General features: G+C 31.8%; 1 protein-coding gene and 1 non-coding gene across 3 annotated transcripts in view; both read left to right on the plus strand.

Moving 5' to 3' along the window:
• The window catches only part of IPO7 (importin 7), a 55,862-nt gene that overhangs the window by 24,552 nt on the left and 14,947 nt on the right, over nt 1–16,363 (plus strand). Inside the window, exons 6-21 of one of the 2 annotated variants that reach the window (XM_017651170.3) lie at nt 1,248–1,337; nt 3,575–3,669; nt 3,781–3,865; nt 5,184–5,318; nt 5,980–6,079; nt 6,844–6,920; nt 7,046–7,162; nt 9,467–9,556; nt 9,970–10,135; nt 10,340–10,500; nt 11,602–11,730; nt 13,276–13,342; nt 13,428–13,553; nt 14,315–14,412; nt 15,372–15,467; nt 16,102–16,322. In XM_017651170.3, coding sequence (XP_017506659.1) covers nt 1,248–1,337; nt 3,575–3,669; nt 3,781–3,865; nt 5,184–5,318; nt 5,980–6,079; nt 6,844–6,920; nt 7,046–7,162; nt 9,467–9,556; nt 9,970–10,135; nt 10,340–10,500; nt 11,602–11,730; nt 13,276–13,342; nt 13,428–13,553; nt 14,315–14,412; nt 15,372–15,467; nt 16,102–16,322 — 1,853 coding nt within the window. The remainder of the gene's footprint in view (nt 1–1,247; nt 1,338–3,574; nt 3,670–3,780; nt 3,866–5,183; nt 5,319–5,979; nt 6,080–6,843; nt 6,921–7,045; nt 7,163–9,466; nt 9,557–9,969; nt 10,136–10,339; nt 10,501–11,601; nt 11,731–13,275; nt 13,343–13,427; nt 13,554–14,314; nt 14,413–15,371; nt 15,468–16,101; nt 16,323–16,363) is intronic. The other variant, XM_073216167.1, reaches the window with a different exon arrangement.
• Nucleotides 9,705–9,887, plus strand: LOC118973913 (small nucleolar RNA SNORA23). The gene has a single exon (XR_005063437.1). It is a non-coding gene; the product is annotated as a small nucleolar RNA SNORA23 (small nucleolar RNA).

Consider the following 16,363-nt stretch of genomic DNA (forward strand, 5'->3'; position numbering starts at 1 on the left):
TCAGTTTACTGAGATTACAGTTTGCATCTAACATGTACTCTGATATGCCAAATATATATAGATTGTCCCAGTAATTACAAAACCTATTCCTAAGCTTAACACAAAACTGCTAATAATATGGGCTTGACTGGCACAGAATAATGGGTTTCATTATTTTTGTATATTGTTCTGAATCTTACTGGAATAAAAGACAGCCACCAAAGAAATGGTTGTCTATATTCTTAATGTAATTATTTATGAAATAATTTTGGATTGGGATTAAAACTCTGATTCTTTTATGCCATATAGCCACAGAAGGATTCATTTCCTTTACCAGGACATCTGGTTCAATTCATGACATTACTTTTTAAAATCTAATTTAAATAGACCTGTGACTTTACCTCACTAAGATTGTAACTGACTCACTCCATTACTGGTTGGGTTTTTCGTATTTTTGCTGGATTTTTAAAGATAATTCAGTTATCTTCCAGTCAGCTTAAGGGCACTTAAATGCCATTCTGTTGGCTCCTTCTTATAAAATTCCTTTATAAGTGATTTGGATAGACAGTATATATATTGTTTTCATTTTTTTGCCTAACTGGTAGCATCGCAACTTTTAAATTAAAGTAAATTCTTTTTGTAGGGTGTGAGGTCATAGAACAAAATACTTTTCTCCCTTTTTATGTTATCTTTTTTGAGACTAACATACCCTGATACCAAGTACAGTCCTGACTCACTTACAGATATCCTAAAATCCTAAGTAGTATATTGATTTTTAATGAAACCAAAGAGAGAGGATTTATCCCAGGAATGCAAGAATGGATCAACAGTAAGAAATTAGTTTTTGTAATTAACTCTTATACTGCATGAAAAAAAAACCTGTAACTATTTTTAAGGGTGTCAGATAAAGTATTTGATAAAATTTAATAACCATTCCTGTTTTTATAAGAGCTCTAAAAATTAAAGAATTTCCTTAAGTTGATAAAAATGTTCACCACATAGTAGAAACTCACAGTAAATATCATACCTTATGCTGTAAATAAGGTACATTCCCTGTAATTTGGAAATAAAACAAGGATGTCCACTGTCATTGCCACAGATCACCATGGTAGATAACTACCAAATCAGCCAGATAGGAAATATGCCTACATAATAATGACAGGAAATGTGAGTTGAATGAAATAATTTTTGTAAGTTTTGTGATGAGTAAAAACAGAAGTGGGGTTTTATTTTGTAGTTTTAAATATTGATTCTTCATTTTAATTTAGTATACACTTCCACTGGAGCTGATAAACCAACAGAATCTGACAGAATGGATAGAAATATTAAAGACTGTTGTGAATAGAGATGTACCCAATGTAAGTCTCTATATGTTTTCTTGCATTACTAAACATAAATGTTTGATTGCCTTTTGAGAACTTACATAATTTGTGATGCAAATTTTTCCAGATAAAGAGATGCCATTGTGTTTGTTATATATGTGCATATGTTAAGGGGAAAATTGTGAAGGGTTATTTCATATTACTGTTTAAGTGCTTGTGTATATCTGTTTATTTCATCTTAATCTGTTTCTTTGCAGGTTTTAGTTTTATCACTTCACATAGTTACAGATTTGTTTGTGATGGGAACTTCTAAGATCTATTCTCTTAGAAACCTCCAAATGTATAATACTATATTGTTAACTTTAGTTACCATGTGGTACATTACATCTCCAGAACTTATCTTACCTAACTGGAAGTTTGTAGCTTTTGACCCCCTTCTTAAACTTCTGTGGTAATCATTTCACAATATATACAAATCATTAATGTTGTACACCTTAAACTAATACAATGTTATATATCAAGTATATCTCAAAAAAAAAAAAGGAAAAAGAGCCCATAGCTAGATTTTGGCCTAACAATTTGTCAGATACCCATGCACAGGGTAAGAATTTGATTTATAAGTTGTTCAAACTGTAGTTAGTTACAGTTAGTTTGTAAAAGCCACTTGCTCCTTAAAATGACTTGATAGAGATATAACTTGCATACCATAAAAACTCACTCTTTCAAGGTGTATAATTCAGTGGTTTTTAATACATACAGAATTGTCCAACTGTTGTTTTTCATGTAATCACATTCTTAAAATTAACCACACGTTTTCTTTATAGTTTTCTAGAGAGGTAGGAGAATTTATAAGTCCTGAATACTAATGTGCCTATGAATTTATTTTAAACAGAGACATGGGAGGATTATGTAATTTGTCCAACCAACATAATTTTATTAGTGACATAAGTGAGACCAGCCTTCTCTTTTGTAGTTTATCACTTAAATTTTTATTTTAAACAAAAAGTGCAGATGAAATAAATAGAACATTTCTCCCATTCCAGTTGGTATGGAACTAATTTGATATGTATTTTTCTTCACGCGTTTAATAGGTATGGAGTATAACTTAAAGTTTACACATATATAATCTGTACCTTTTATTGGTATAATTTACAATCATAAACATATATATATTATTAGTAAACACTTCAGTGAATTCAGTTACATGTACTCATGTAACCATCACTTAGACTGTTCGCTTATGGCTGGTTCTTCTAGTCATCCCTACCATCACCATTCTCATTTCTAGCCCTATAGATTAGTTTTGCCTTGTATAAAACTACTTTTTTGTATTTCTTTTGTATAATATATTTATAAGATGTATTCATGGTGTGTTGCGGTAGTATGTTCCTTTTTATTGCCAAATAGTATTCCATTGCATGGCTATATTACAATTTATTTTCCCATTTGCAAGTTGGCCATCTGGGTGGTTTAGGGATTTTAGTATTACAGATAAAGCTGTTATGAATATGAATGGTCTTACAACAAGTCTTTTTGTGATCATGTATTTTCATTTTGCTTGAGTAAATACTGAAGAATGAAATTGGGTCATAAGGTTGGTGTATACTTAACTTTATAAATAAATAAGTTCTAAAGTGGTTGCACCATTGCTCTCACTGGCTTTTTATAGAAATTTTAATTGCTCCAGTTTAACTTCCTTATTGTAACTTAAAAATATGTCATGAATGTCTTAGGTCATATATAATGATCCAGTCCATTCTTTTAATGGGTGTTTAGTAGTCTTTTATGGGTGTTCCATAATTAAACATCCCCTTATTAATGAATGTTTAGATTCTTGGCAGTTTTTCGCAACTACAAATAGTTTTGTAAATGAATATTCTTATATATATATATATATATCTTTGTGTATTTATAGTAATACTTCTGAAATGGAGTTTCAGAAGTATTACTGCCCTCTTGATTTGAACTATACTGGTTTTCATTCAGCTAATTGCTATGGCCTTGACTTTATATAATTTGGATCTTAGCTAAAATGTTTGGGTTTACGCTTTTATAAGAATTTTTAAAAGCATATCATTTGTAACTAAGTAAAGTAGTGAAGCAGTGAAAGTGCCTTTTATGTAAGGTTAGTACTTTGCCAAATCTAGCCTTTGGTTATGAAAGGCCAACACTGAAGGAGCGTTCATGTTTTTGTGAATCTGTTCTCATTTAATGCTGTTCCTCTTAGGATTGTATCATCTCTTACTTGTCATTAAGTAAATGTCTCTTTAAAGGAAACACTTCAAGTTGAAGAAGATGATAGACCTGAGTTACCATGGTGGAAATGTAAGAAATGGGCTTTACATATACTAGCAAGGCTTTTTGAAAGGTAAGCTCCTCTTGATATATGGTGATTTAAGTATTTTTTTCAAGCTTTTGGTTTTTTAAGTATTGAAAAAAAGCATTATTTTTAAAAATGGGCATTTTAATGTTCTTTTAGGTATGGAAGTCCTGGCAATGTTTCCAAGGAGTATAATGAGTTTGCTGAAGTATTTCTGAAGGCATTTGCTGTTGGTGTCCAGCAAGTGAGTCTAAGATAATTTTTCTAAGTAGAAATATAACATTATTGGCTTAATTTCTGTCTTGCTTATTTATATTTTGGCATCCAAGGATTACATGTAGCAATCTTTAACATTTTGAACCCTATAGCAGTTCTGAGACATTTTTGAGACCACTTTATACTCTTATGTTATTGAGAACCCTAATAAGCTTCCATTTATGTGGCTTATACTTAGTGATATTTGTCATATTATAAATTAAAGCAAAATTTAACGATATTAATTCATTTAAAAATAACCTATCACAATATTAACATAAAATGCATGTTTTTTGTTACAAATTACTATCTTTCAAAATGGTAAGTTTTTAGCAAGAGGAAATGGCATTGTTAAGCATTTTCGTGTTTTGTGACATTATCCAAGTGGTGGGGTTGACATGTCAAGAATTGAAGTTTTGCTTGAAAGCTCAGATTTTAGCACCAATTACATATTATCAGTTTTCCTTAAAGTGACATGTTCATTTTGTTTTTTGAGAAAATAAGGTCATATATACAAATCTAAATAACCCTAATTTGTCTGTTACAAACTATATGATAGCATTTGATGGAAAAAGCTATTATTTCAGCTTTTCTTCCAAATGTACTTTGGTATATTTAGTGCTATATGTATACTTCCCATTTAACAATATTTATAATATCTCTGATTCTTTAAGGGCATTCTTAAGGAAAGCTTGTTTACAGTTATGTGACTGAAAAGAATGTGATGATTGCTGGTACAATTTAGTGACACTCCTTTGATACATGTTAAGACAAGTTTTACTGCATCACTTTTATTCCACTGATGCAAATGTCAACATGGTAGAGAGGTCAAATAACTTCTTAGCATTGTTAAGAAAATAGTTTTGACCTCTCAGGCCTTCAGAGGTCTGTGGGACCACATTTTGACAATTGCTGTTCTGAAATGTTAAGTAGAATTAGAACTCTTGGCAGGCATTAAACAGGTAGGTAATAGTTTGGGTAAGATTCTCCTGAAAGGTAACTTTAATAATAATATAGGGCTGTCTCTGAATATCATGTAAGTAGTATCTGGTTTTCTCTTCGTTTTATATTAAACCAAAGGTAATCTTTGACACAGTATTACTTCACTTTGCCTTTTTAAATTCCTTGGGACTAAATATGCCTCTTCAATACATAATTTTAAAAATTGCTTTCTTTTTAAGAGAATATGATGGTGGTTTTATGATGACCTGGGTGTTAAGATAAACATCAGATGTTTTTGCTGGCTTACCAAATGGTTAAGATTTCTATTTAAACTTTGTTTTTTGATCAAAAATTTTTTTTCAAAGGTTCTATTGAAGGTGTTATATCAGTACAAGGAGAAGCAATATATGGCTCCTCGAGTTTTACAACAGACATTAAATTATATTAATCAAGGAGTTTCTCATGCCCTCACCTGGAAGAATCTGAAGCCTCATATACAAGTAATAATTTTTTATCTGAAATGTTTTTGAAGAAAAAAATAGTGGAAATCACATTAAGTACCATAAAGGTTGAAAAAGGCAAATTTTTTTTTACTTATGTTACTGAGTTTTGGCAATTGTTTTGCGAGTATAGTAGAACAATGAAATACAACACCTTGACATAAATTTGTAAAAGGTATTTTGTGTGAATATTCAGATTATCTTTTAATCTAAAGCTGGTATCTTAAATCTTGCCTTTTAAATTCTTACTGTTGGCTTATATGTAGTTAACATTTTAGTCATGTAATTTAGAGTAAGAAAAGGACTTTCACCAGATTAGTTTTGAGGATAATTAGCTGATGTACTATTTCTATGAGTAATTCATTTGCTTTATTCAGAACTAGGATTTGATGGGCTAATCTTTCATATTGTGTTTTCTTAGAATATTTAATTGCTACCTGAGTATATATATGTCTTACTTTATAATTATTTGTTGCACAGAGGTTAAGAATATATGCATTGACAGTTGATCTGAGAATGCGTTAAACAGATTGCTAAAGTTTGATACATCAAAGCTTTAAGAAATGTATTATATCTTTTGTTACAGCTCTTAACAGAAGTTTGAATGTTTAAATTTAGAGACTGACTTAAGGTTGTTACTTTCTTAACTTTTAAATTACAGGGCATTATCCAAGATGTTATTTTTCCATTGATGTGCTATACAGATGCTGACGAGGAACTTTGGCAAGAAGACCCTTATGAATATATACGCATGAAGTTTGGTAAGGACTTAACTTTTTTTTTTTTAGAAATAAAATATGTCATTTAAGGTTGTGTGTAGTAAGTGTTGTAGGGGCCTTTGGTACTCTTTTATGTTGTAGTACCTTTGGTACTGAAAAATTTATTTTAATGTAATTTATCTGTTTAGACTTTGGGGGAGGGCTGTTAATTACTTACAGGCATTTGATTATGTTCATCTTCATTTTTAGACACAAATACAGTAGTGTGTTACGAAGTTATTATTCTTGGATGTGCTTCTGGCACCTCTCAAAACTTAAAAATTCAAGATTATACCTTAACACTAAGTTTATCAACTATATTTTTGGATCCCCTGTCAGTCATCACATATGTGTGGGAATTGAGAAGACCTATACTGGAATCTAGAGTTGCTTGGAACTAAAGAAGTATAATTTACCTAATGTTGAGTATTAGTCCTTCTTCTTACCAATATCTTAAGTACTTTTAGTAGATTGTACTTTTGTCACTCTATTTTGAAAATTTTCGTTTTGTGTAAAAGAAAATAATCATTAGGAGAGACTTGTGGTTTAACATTTAATTTGTACAGAAAAGACATGGAATTAGGGTTCTGTAAAATTATATGGGGATCCTGGGTTCATTTTCATACTCAACTTGCATGAAGATTTAGCAAAATGTTAAGGTCCTTATTTTTTTACCAAGCATAACTTGAAGTTATGTAAAAATGTTTGTTGAAGAAATTGAAGCTACTGTTTTTGTTTTCTGTGTTGATTTTAAATTTATTCTCTAGATGTGTTTGAAGATTTCATTTCTCCTACCACTGCTGCCCAGACGCTTTTGTTTACAGCCTGTAGTAAGAGGAAAGAGGTAGATTACTTTTGCTCTAATACTGAAAATCCATTCAGATTTATAGTTTTTAAGGTAAATTATTTTTTATTGTTTTTTAATGTTCATTGGAATATAAAGTACTGCTTTTTTCTCTTTTAACTTAGGTTCTGCAAAAGACTATGGGATTTTGCTACCAGATTCTTACAGAACCAAATGCTGATCCTCGAAAAAAAGATGGAGCCCTGCATATGATTGGCTCTTTAGCTGAAATACTTCTGAAGGTATTTCTTTCATGTGTATGCATGGAAGTAGTTTACTTTAATAATAACTTTATTGAGACACAATTCACATACTATACAGTTTCCCCATTTAAAGTGTAAATTCAGTTGTTTTTCTTAACATTCACAGAGCTGTGCAACTGTCATGTCTTAATTCCAAAACATTTTCATCACCCCAAATAGAAACCTTGTTAGTAGTCACTCCCCAATTTCTTCTAAATTTCCCAACCTTAAACTACCTCTAATTTACTTTTTGTCTGCTCTTTTGATTTGCCTGTTCTGGACATTTCATATAAATGGAGTGAGATAACATATGGTCCTTTCTGAGTATTTCCTTTCACTTAGCTGCAGTATTTTCAGAGTTCATCCATGTTGTAGCCAGAGTTAGTACTTAATTCTTTTTTACTGCCAAATAATATTCTTTTGTGGTGTACCACATTTTATTTATCCATTCATTAGTTGGTGAACATTTTGAGTAGTTTCCACTTTCTGTGGCACACAGTGGAGATACGAACATTTGAGTACATGTGTTTTATGTGGACATGCTTTCATTTCTCTTGGGTAGTAAATATATAGGAGTCAAATTGCTGATGATATTCTGAGAAACTGCTACACTATTTTCTAAAGTGGCTGTACAATTTTATTTTCACCAGCAGTGTATGATGGTTCTAGTTTCTATGTCCTCACCAACACTCTTATTTATTTTATCATAGCCATCCTAGTTGATGGCAAATGACACTGAGAATATTTTCATGTGCTTATTAGCCATTGTGTATCTTGGGAGAAATGTCTATTCAAATCTTCTGTCCACTTTTTAATTGGGTTATTTTGTCTCTGTTGAATTGTTTAGAGTTCTAAATACTGGACTTTTTTCATATATGTGATTTGCATGCATTTTCTGCTATTCTATAGGTTATCTTTTTACTTTGTTGATGGTGTCCTTTGAAGTTTAAGTTTTGATAAAGTTTTGAAATGATGTCCAGTTTATATTTTCTTCTGTTACTTGTGCTGAAGGTACTTTTTGCATGAGTTATTTTCATGTTGCAAGATAATTGTAAAATAGTAGGGCTTTTTCTTCTCAAGAAATTGATATTTAAAGAAATTTATAAACATGAATGCATCCATTCACAGCCTAGGAACACATGCTTTGAAAGAATTTCTCATAAAGAATGACTGGTTAGATTAATGTTTAGAAACCTCAGCTTATTTGTACATCTTGAGTCTGACTTCTTCATAAATATGATGTGATTTTGTTTCTGTTTTAAAGTTCATAAATGGTAACTATTCAAAGTGTAAGTAAATATTTAGTCGCAGTGTCATCCAATTCCCAGGAACCTTGCTTTGTGTGGTGCTCCATTGAATTGAGTTTGTCACGTTAATTTGTGGGTATATTTTGTTTTTTGCAGCTTTTCTATACTTGTCCACCCAACCTCCTCTCAGTTATTAAAGTATAAATTAATGTTGCATAGAAGTAATTGTTGTACAGAAGGCTGGGAATCTTGATTGAGTTCTCTTGGCACATTCCGATTCTTGTGACTATTTATTTTTAAATAATTTCAGGCTTACAGAAAGATTGTAAGACTAGTTTCCATTACTACCTATCTATCTTCCCCTAATTGTAACATCTTAGATAGCCATGCCACAGTTCTCAAAACTAGGAAATTAATTTCAATATGACACTGTTAGCTAGGTTACAGACCCCTTCACATTTTAAAAGATTTCCCAGTAGAGTCCTTTTAATCTAGTCCATAATTCAGTCCAGGATCCCAAATTGCATTTATTTCTATGTCTCATAGTCATCAGTTTTTTAGGTGTTTATCAATTTTTAATGTTAATTTGATGTGCAATTCAAGGAACTCTTCTTAAAAGCTTTTTACCATTTAGAAAATCCTCTACTTGGAGATTTGTGAGTGTATCTTTTTAGATATCCAGATTATTACGTTGAAAACAGCTTGTTTCTCAATCTTTTCATTTAGAAGCTTTTAGAGTTTTTTTCATTATAACAGCTTTATAAGAAAAACATTCTATAAAGTATGGAATAAACTTAACCACACTTTAGTTACTTAAACATCATTGATGTTAAAATACAGTGTAATTGCTTCTAAAACAAAATGATGTGAAAAGATTTTTTTAAAATGTATTCAGTGTTTCTTGACCGTAAGCTTCAAGAAAATCAAATGTGTCCTGGGTTTCAAAGAACCAGAATAAATGTGTGTTTTGACATCAGTAGTCATTTTAACACTGGTATGTCTATTTGGCATATGATATGGAACTCTTTCAAAAAATAATTGTTGTTTATATTTACAGAAGAAGATCTACAAAGATCAGATGGAATACATGTTGCAGAATCATGTATTCCCTCTCTTTAGCAGTGAATTAGGCTACATGAGAGCAAGGGTATGTTTTAAAACTATGTAAATTTACATATTTATGTCTTGTAATAAGTGACTGCCTATGTGGATTTTTATATGGAAACTTAATGTTCACTTTAAAAGCCATATTTTATATTTTTAGACTTATGTTTCATGTAACTTTTTAGATGGCTGCTGTAATGTGTGCATAGTTTTCATCTGTGTCTGATAGCATTGTCTGTCTGTGTTTTGCAATCAGATTGTGCTATCCACGCAAACATGCAGCCTAAGAGTAACCTGGGATCATAGTACTGGTCTAGTGTTGTCTCTTTGGACTTATACCTACCACTGGCCAGCCTCCAAATTCCCATACAGAGGACTTTGGGAATAGAGATACTGTAGCTTGGGGGAATTTAATGTAAGATTTCTATAATAACAGACTGCATTTTTTTTTTAAAGGCTTGCTGGGTCCTTCACTATTTTTGTGAAGTGAAGTTCAAAAGTGATCAGAACCTACAAACAGCCTTAGAACTGACACGAAGATGTCTGATTGATGATAGAGAAATGCCTGTAAAAGTGGAAGCTGCCATTGCACTTCAAGTGTTGATTAGCAATCAAGAAAAAGGTAAGAAATTAATTTATATCTCAAAAATAGAGCAGTGTGCTTACAAACATGTAATTGTATGAGGTATTACCTGAGAAACTTGACACATGTTGTTCCTTTTCATGTGTGAAACTTTCATTTTTACTCTCTGGTGTATGTTGTATCAGTTTTTAGGGAGTTTTGGCTGTTTGGGCCAAAAGGTTTTTTTCCCTTTCTCTCTTACAGCTAAAGAATACATCACACCATTCATCAGACCGGTAATGCAGGCTCTTCTTCATATTATAAGGGAAACCGAAAATGATGATCTTACCAATGTAATTCAGAAGATGATCTGTGAATATAGTGAAGAAGTTACCCCTATTGCAGTAGAAATGACACAACATTTGGTATGCTACTTGCGTCAATCATTTATAGCAATTACCTTATAGCAAGTATTTTCACAGAGCTTACTGTATGTCAGATACTATTCTAAGCCCTTGATATGTATTTAACTCATTCTCACACAATCCTGTGTGAGGAATATTCCTATTTTGAGAGAAAATGTAAGGTATAGTAATAACAAGTTTTTAAGTAATTTGTCCCACCTGTAAGGGTTGGGGGCTGTGATTCACACCTGAGCTTTATGCCTCCACAATGTGTGTGCTTAAATAATGTCTCACATTATGTCATGACTTGTCTTGTTTGTGTGGTTTTCTGGAATATTTTGGACCAACTTAAATATAGAATGGAAATAATATTTATTTTGAAGTGAAATTTATGTAAATAATAGTTATTTTATAGTTAGCGTTTGTTTATTATACATGGCCCCAAACTTCTAAGAACTCACAATGTAAATATTTAAGAGTAAAGTACAAGCATGTGCTCAACAATTACCCATTCATATTCCCTATACAATGATTTACTTAATGTATATTCCTGCTAAGTATTAAGGGTTCAAGAGTAAACTCTTGGCAATTGCTGTGGATTTAAGCAAAAGCAGAGAGTTTTTGTGAAAAAATACCTTCTTAACAGCTGATTTAAAATGGGTAAGGACATATGGCATTAAGTATATATATTGCATTGATAATATATTAAACTGAGTATTATGACTTTTTTATTTCTAAGAAGTGCCTTTTAAAAAAATGACTGAATTTTAGAACAGGAAAAACCTTGATGATTAATGTACCTATATTTGGGCATTGTCAAATGTTACCCAATAATATCAATAAAAATATGCATAATGTTAACTCTATCTTAATGTCAACACTGTCTGTGCCTTGCCTCACTTAATCTTCACAGTATCTCAATGAAGTTCCTAAATGAGATACCAGGAAACAGGTCAGCAGTACCATTTCATTATGAGAGAGCCCAAGCTCTTAATTATTCTTAATCATTTTGGAAACATTGATCCATTGTGCTGTCCCAGTAAAAACATTTTAAAAATTAAGTTTTAGTCCATAACATGTTTATACTGGTTTAATGGCAAACCTGTATTCTCTTGAATTTAGGCAATGACATTTAATCAAGTAATCCAGACAGGGCCAGATGAGGAAGGAAGTGATGACAAAGCAGTTACTGCTATGGGAATCCTGAATACCATTGACACGCTTCTTAGTGTAGTCGAAGATCATAAAGAGGTAAGAAAATGATCCAGAGTTGTAAAGGTTTTAAGGAATTTCAAGCCATTGTTCATCAATTGTTCTCTGCTTTTTTAGAGGGCTCTGACTTAAATAACTTCCTAATCATCTTCAGGCACCTTGATTTTGGCATCTTTTCAGTCATTTGGTTCTCTTTTGTAAGGATAACACTGATACCTTATAAATGTGAAGAACAGGAAGAAGTTACTTGTATTACCATTTCTTTACCTCAAAGTTCAGGATTTTGCCTCCCCTTTAGGTTACATTTCTCTGATCCAAAGTGTGGAGATTCCTAGGGAAATGTATTCTTCCTATTTTTCCTTTTTATTGAAAACTTTTTTCCTTCAATTATGGTAAAATAACATAAAATACACCGTCTACCATTTTTAGAAGTACTGTTCAGTGGTGTTAAGTACATTCACATTGTCCTGCAGTCGTCACCATCATCTTCCTAGTATTCTTTTACTGTTGTCCTTTGGAAAGGTAAGAGAATTGTAATCATAAATTTTTAAAAATGGTACTACTTAAAATATAGAGAAAAGAGTAAAGAACAGAGAAAATCACAACCAATATCCCTTAATCACTGCCTAAATTTATTAGATTTTAACATTTTACATTGTGTACTTTAGACTTTATTTCCAGTAAGAAAAACAATTTCACATAGATGTAATTGAAGCCCTTGGGGTACCACTTCCTAATCTAATTTCCCTACTTCCTTCCTTTAGAGGTAACCACTGTCCTGAATTTGGTGTTTATAATACCAATGAAGGTATTTACATCCATATAGCATATGTTTTCAAATTATCTATAAATTGCCTATTTCAACATAACATTTTCAGTAAACTACTTGTGTATTCTAGATTATAACTAGAAATAGGCAGAAGCCATGAGAATACTACAGCTGCCTTATGGTTAACAAATAAATTGTTTACTATATTTTGAGTTGAAAACATTAAGTATATGTATTTGAAATAGATGTCGTATTTCTATATCTCATTAGTAAATTTTATCTTTATTTATTCTCTTTCAAAACATCCTGATGGCTTTCAGAGATTTGGGATACAACTGAGGACTATATTGACAAAAAGAATTTGTATTTTCTGTCTGTCTTATATGATTTGGGGGCTTGGTTCATTACCTCTAATATAATTACATAAATGGAAGTGACTTAAGAATTATTGAGAGTGGCGGAAATAGTGCCTTCTTTCAATAGTTTTTGGAAATCGCTGACTTGTCTTTTCAGTTACATGTGGGCTGCATTAATCTATATTCACACACAAAAAGGTCTCTAGTCTCTCTGCAGAATGTCTGTGCTCTTTTATTTTCATAATTATTTGCATTTTTCCAAGCTATTTTTTCTTTCCCGTTTTAAGAACTTCAATCCCAATTGATCTAGTTTCATGAGTCATTTTGTAACAAAGACTTAAAATGTTTCTTAATATTATTGACTTGATATCTTAAATGCAGTGAATTACATTATATATTACTTAATAATTTATTCAGTGTGCTACACTTCCATAAGATTATTTTTTCCTTCTCTTCTAGATAACCCAGCAACTTGAGGGAATCTGTTTACAGGTCATTGGAACTGTTTTACAACAGCATGTCTTAGGTATATACCTCTGATTGTGCTAATTCACATCAGCACTATTTCACATCAGCAAACATTGTCCTAATGACTCAATATTCTCTTTTAGAATTCTATGAGGAGATATTCTCTTTAGCACATAGTTTGACGTGTCAACAAGTATCTCCACAGATGTGGCAGCTACTACCTCTGGTATTTGAGGTTTTTCAGCAAGATGGCTTTGATTACTTTACAGGTTAGTCAAGTCAGCATAGAAATACTGAGGGTTTCCCCCCGTTTTGATTCATTTTTAGTATATTACTCGAAAACATACTTTTGAATATTCTCAATGCTTCATTGTTTGGATAAATTATCAGCATCAGTTAATGTTCAAGGATGACCTATACCATGATTTCTGTTACATATTTTGATTTAGTTATCACTTAAGACTTTTTTCTTTATCACATTCTTAGCATCCTGCACCCCATCACTTTGTATAATCTTTGTTTAAATATTACATATAAGGGAATTCACTTTAATACAGTTGACCCCTTAAACAACATGGGGCACTGACCCCTGCCAGTGCAGTTGAAAATCCACATAAAACTTTTGACTCCCCAAAAACTTAACTACTAATAGATTACTGTTACCTGGAAGCCTTACCAGTAACATAAACAGTTGATTAACATTTATTTTGTATGTTATATGTATTATGTGCTGTATTCTTAAAATAAAGTGAGTTAAAATGTTTTTTCAAATTGTTAAAAATCTCAAAAAAGTTTCCCAATATATTTATTGGAAAAAAATCTGCGTATAGGTAGCCCCACACAATTCAAACCTATGTTGTTCAAAGGTCAACTGTAAAGCATTCATTTCTACATTTAATTATAAATGAATATACCTTAAAAGTGAATGTCAGGGACAAGACAATATCAGATTTTCCTTTTCTAAGGAGATTTTTTAGAAATAGCATTAATATTAGTAAAGATGTTTAATTGATGCTTTTTATTAATACAGATATGATGCCTCTGCTTCATAATTATGTAACAGTTGATACAGACATGCTTCTGTCTGATACCAAGTATCTTGAAATGATATACAGTATGTGCAAAAAGGTATGTCATGCCATAACCACATTATGGTGAATATATTATCATATGGGTCTGATAGAATAAGGGCTTTGAGAGTTATAAACTAAGAAAAACTGATTCCTAGATGCCACAGCAATGACTTTGACAAGTATTTCTCTTGGCTGCTCTTTGACATTTAATTGAAGTTACAAATGTTCTTTATTTTCAGAGTGCCTAGAGCTTACTTAGCCTGGTTCTTTGGTAGGCTTTGAATCAAAAAATAAAGAATCCAGAACCTATTTAAGAGAAATTTGAAAGGGTCAGGAATAGATAGAGGTGTTTTATAAAGAAAAGCCTTGGAAGCTGTGGGTTTGTGGAAGCTGTACAGTAATTCATTAGTAACTAGCAAGATTGCAAAACTTAAGAGGTCGTTTATATATCTATACCATGTGCTCTTCTATTTCAGACACTTATCCATAATACTTATCTAGTCCTCTAGTGCTAACTAGCATATCAAGTTCATGTTTATTATTTATTGTCTGCAGACAGTATTTGCCATCAACAGGCTACCACTTTCCTCTTCCTCCTCTTTCACTCCAATGTTACTATTATATATTTTATGAGGCTTGTGTAGAGAAGAAGAATTCCTAGCAATGTGAGTTTAGTATTTTGTGGTTTTTTGACATAAGAGCCAGGTATCCCTAAGAAGGTAAGGTACTTTAGCTACCATGTTTGTATGAAAAACTAAAACTGTTGGTTGTCAATAAACTATGGTCCAGAATGGCACTGAAGGGAAGGTGCTTTGTTTATGCAGACCAAGATTCTAGATTGCTGGAATATGCCAGATAACTCCAAACCCTCACAGGTGGTTTATTGAATATTTCAATCATTCATGTTTATTAGATTATCTTAATAAATATTTCAGAGACTGTAAATGAGATGGAAATTCTCTGATTTGAAGTTTTGTGATGCCTCATTGGTGATTTATATTCTGTGTTGATTAGGTTCTTACAGGAGTTGCAGGAGAAGATGCAGAGTGTCATGCAGCAAAATTGTTAGAGGTCATCATTCTACAGTGTAAAGGGCGTGGCATTGACCAGGTTAGTGGGTCTGTTAATGATTATATGTTAAGTTTCAGAGGGAATTTTCCCCTCCACTTTTTTTCTTCTTGGGCATTTGTTATACATTCTTATCCTGTATGTTATTTATTATGACACCTAGGTGACATTTTTTAAGTGTTGATTTAAAATTTAACCAGTATATAATAATGATTGTATGTTTAATATGTATGGAAATACAACTATCAAGTTTTATGGCTACTTGTTATGCAAGGTAAGTTTTGACTTAAGAGTTTTCCGTAGATAGATTTAGTTGTTAAATTTCCACGATCAGTTTTGGTAGGAATTTTTTTCCAGCTTTATTGAGATGTAGTTGAAGTATAACATTGTATAAATTTAAGATGTGTTGAATTCATACATGTATGTATAGCGAAGTGATTACCACAGTAAGGTGGGAATATTGTGAATCCATGATTCCTATTGTCGTAAGGCTCTGATAACACAGTGAAGACTAGTTTTTCTCTAGAATTAATTTTCCTGAAGTGCCTCAACAAAAAAAATATTGTATCACCTCTTGGGGGAAGGGGATAGTTGAGGCAAAGAGTTAAGTTGATATAGGTAGGATAGTTAGACTGCTGTTACTTACAATTTTGGAATATTTTGCTATCTTTTACAGTGCATTCCCTTATTTGTGGAAGCAGCTTTAGAAAGACTGACGAGAGAGGTGAAGACAAGTGAACTTCGAACAATGTGCCTGCAAGTTGCCATTGCAGCTTTGTATTATAATCCACACCTACTTCTCAACACTCTAGAAAATCTTCGCTTCCCTAATAATGTTGAACCAGTTACAAATCATTTTATTACACAATGGCTTAATGATGTTGATTGTTTCTTGGGGTAAGTCACATAATAGTGGATCTTTGTTTATTTAACTTTGT

Source organism: Manis javanica, chromosome 11 (genome assembly GCF_040802235.1).
Source record: "Manis javanica isolate MJ-LG chromosome 11, MJ_LKY, whole genome shotgun sequence".
NCBI lineage: Eukaryota > Metazoa > Chordata > Mammalia > Pholidota > Manidae > Manis > Manis javanica.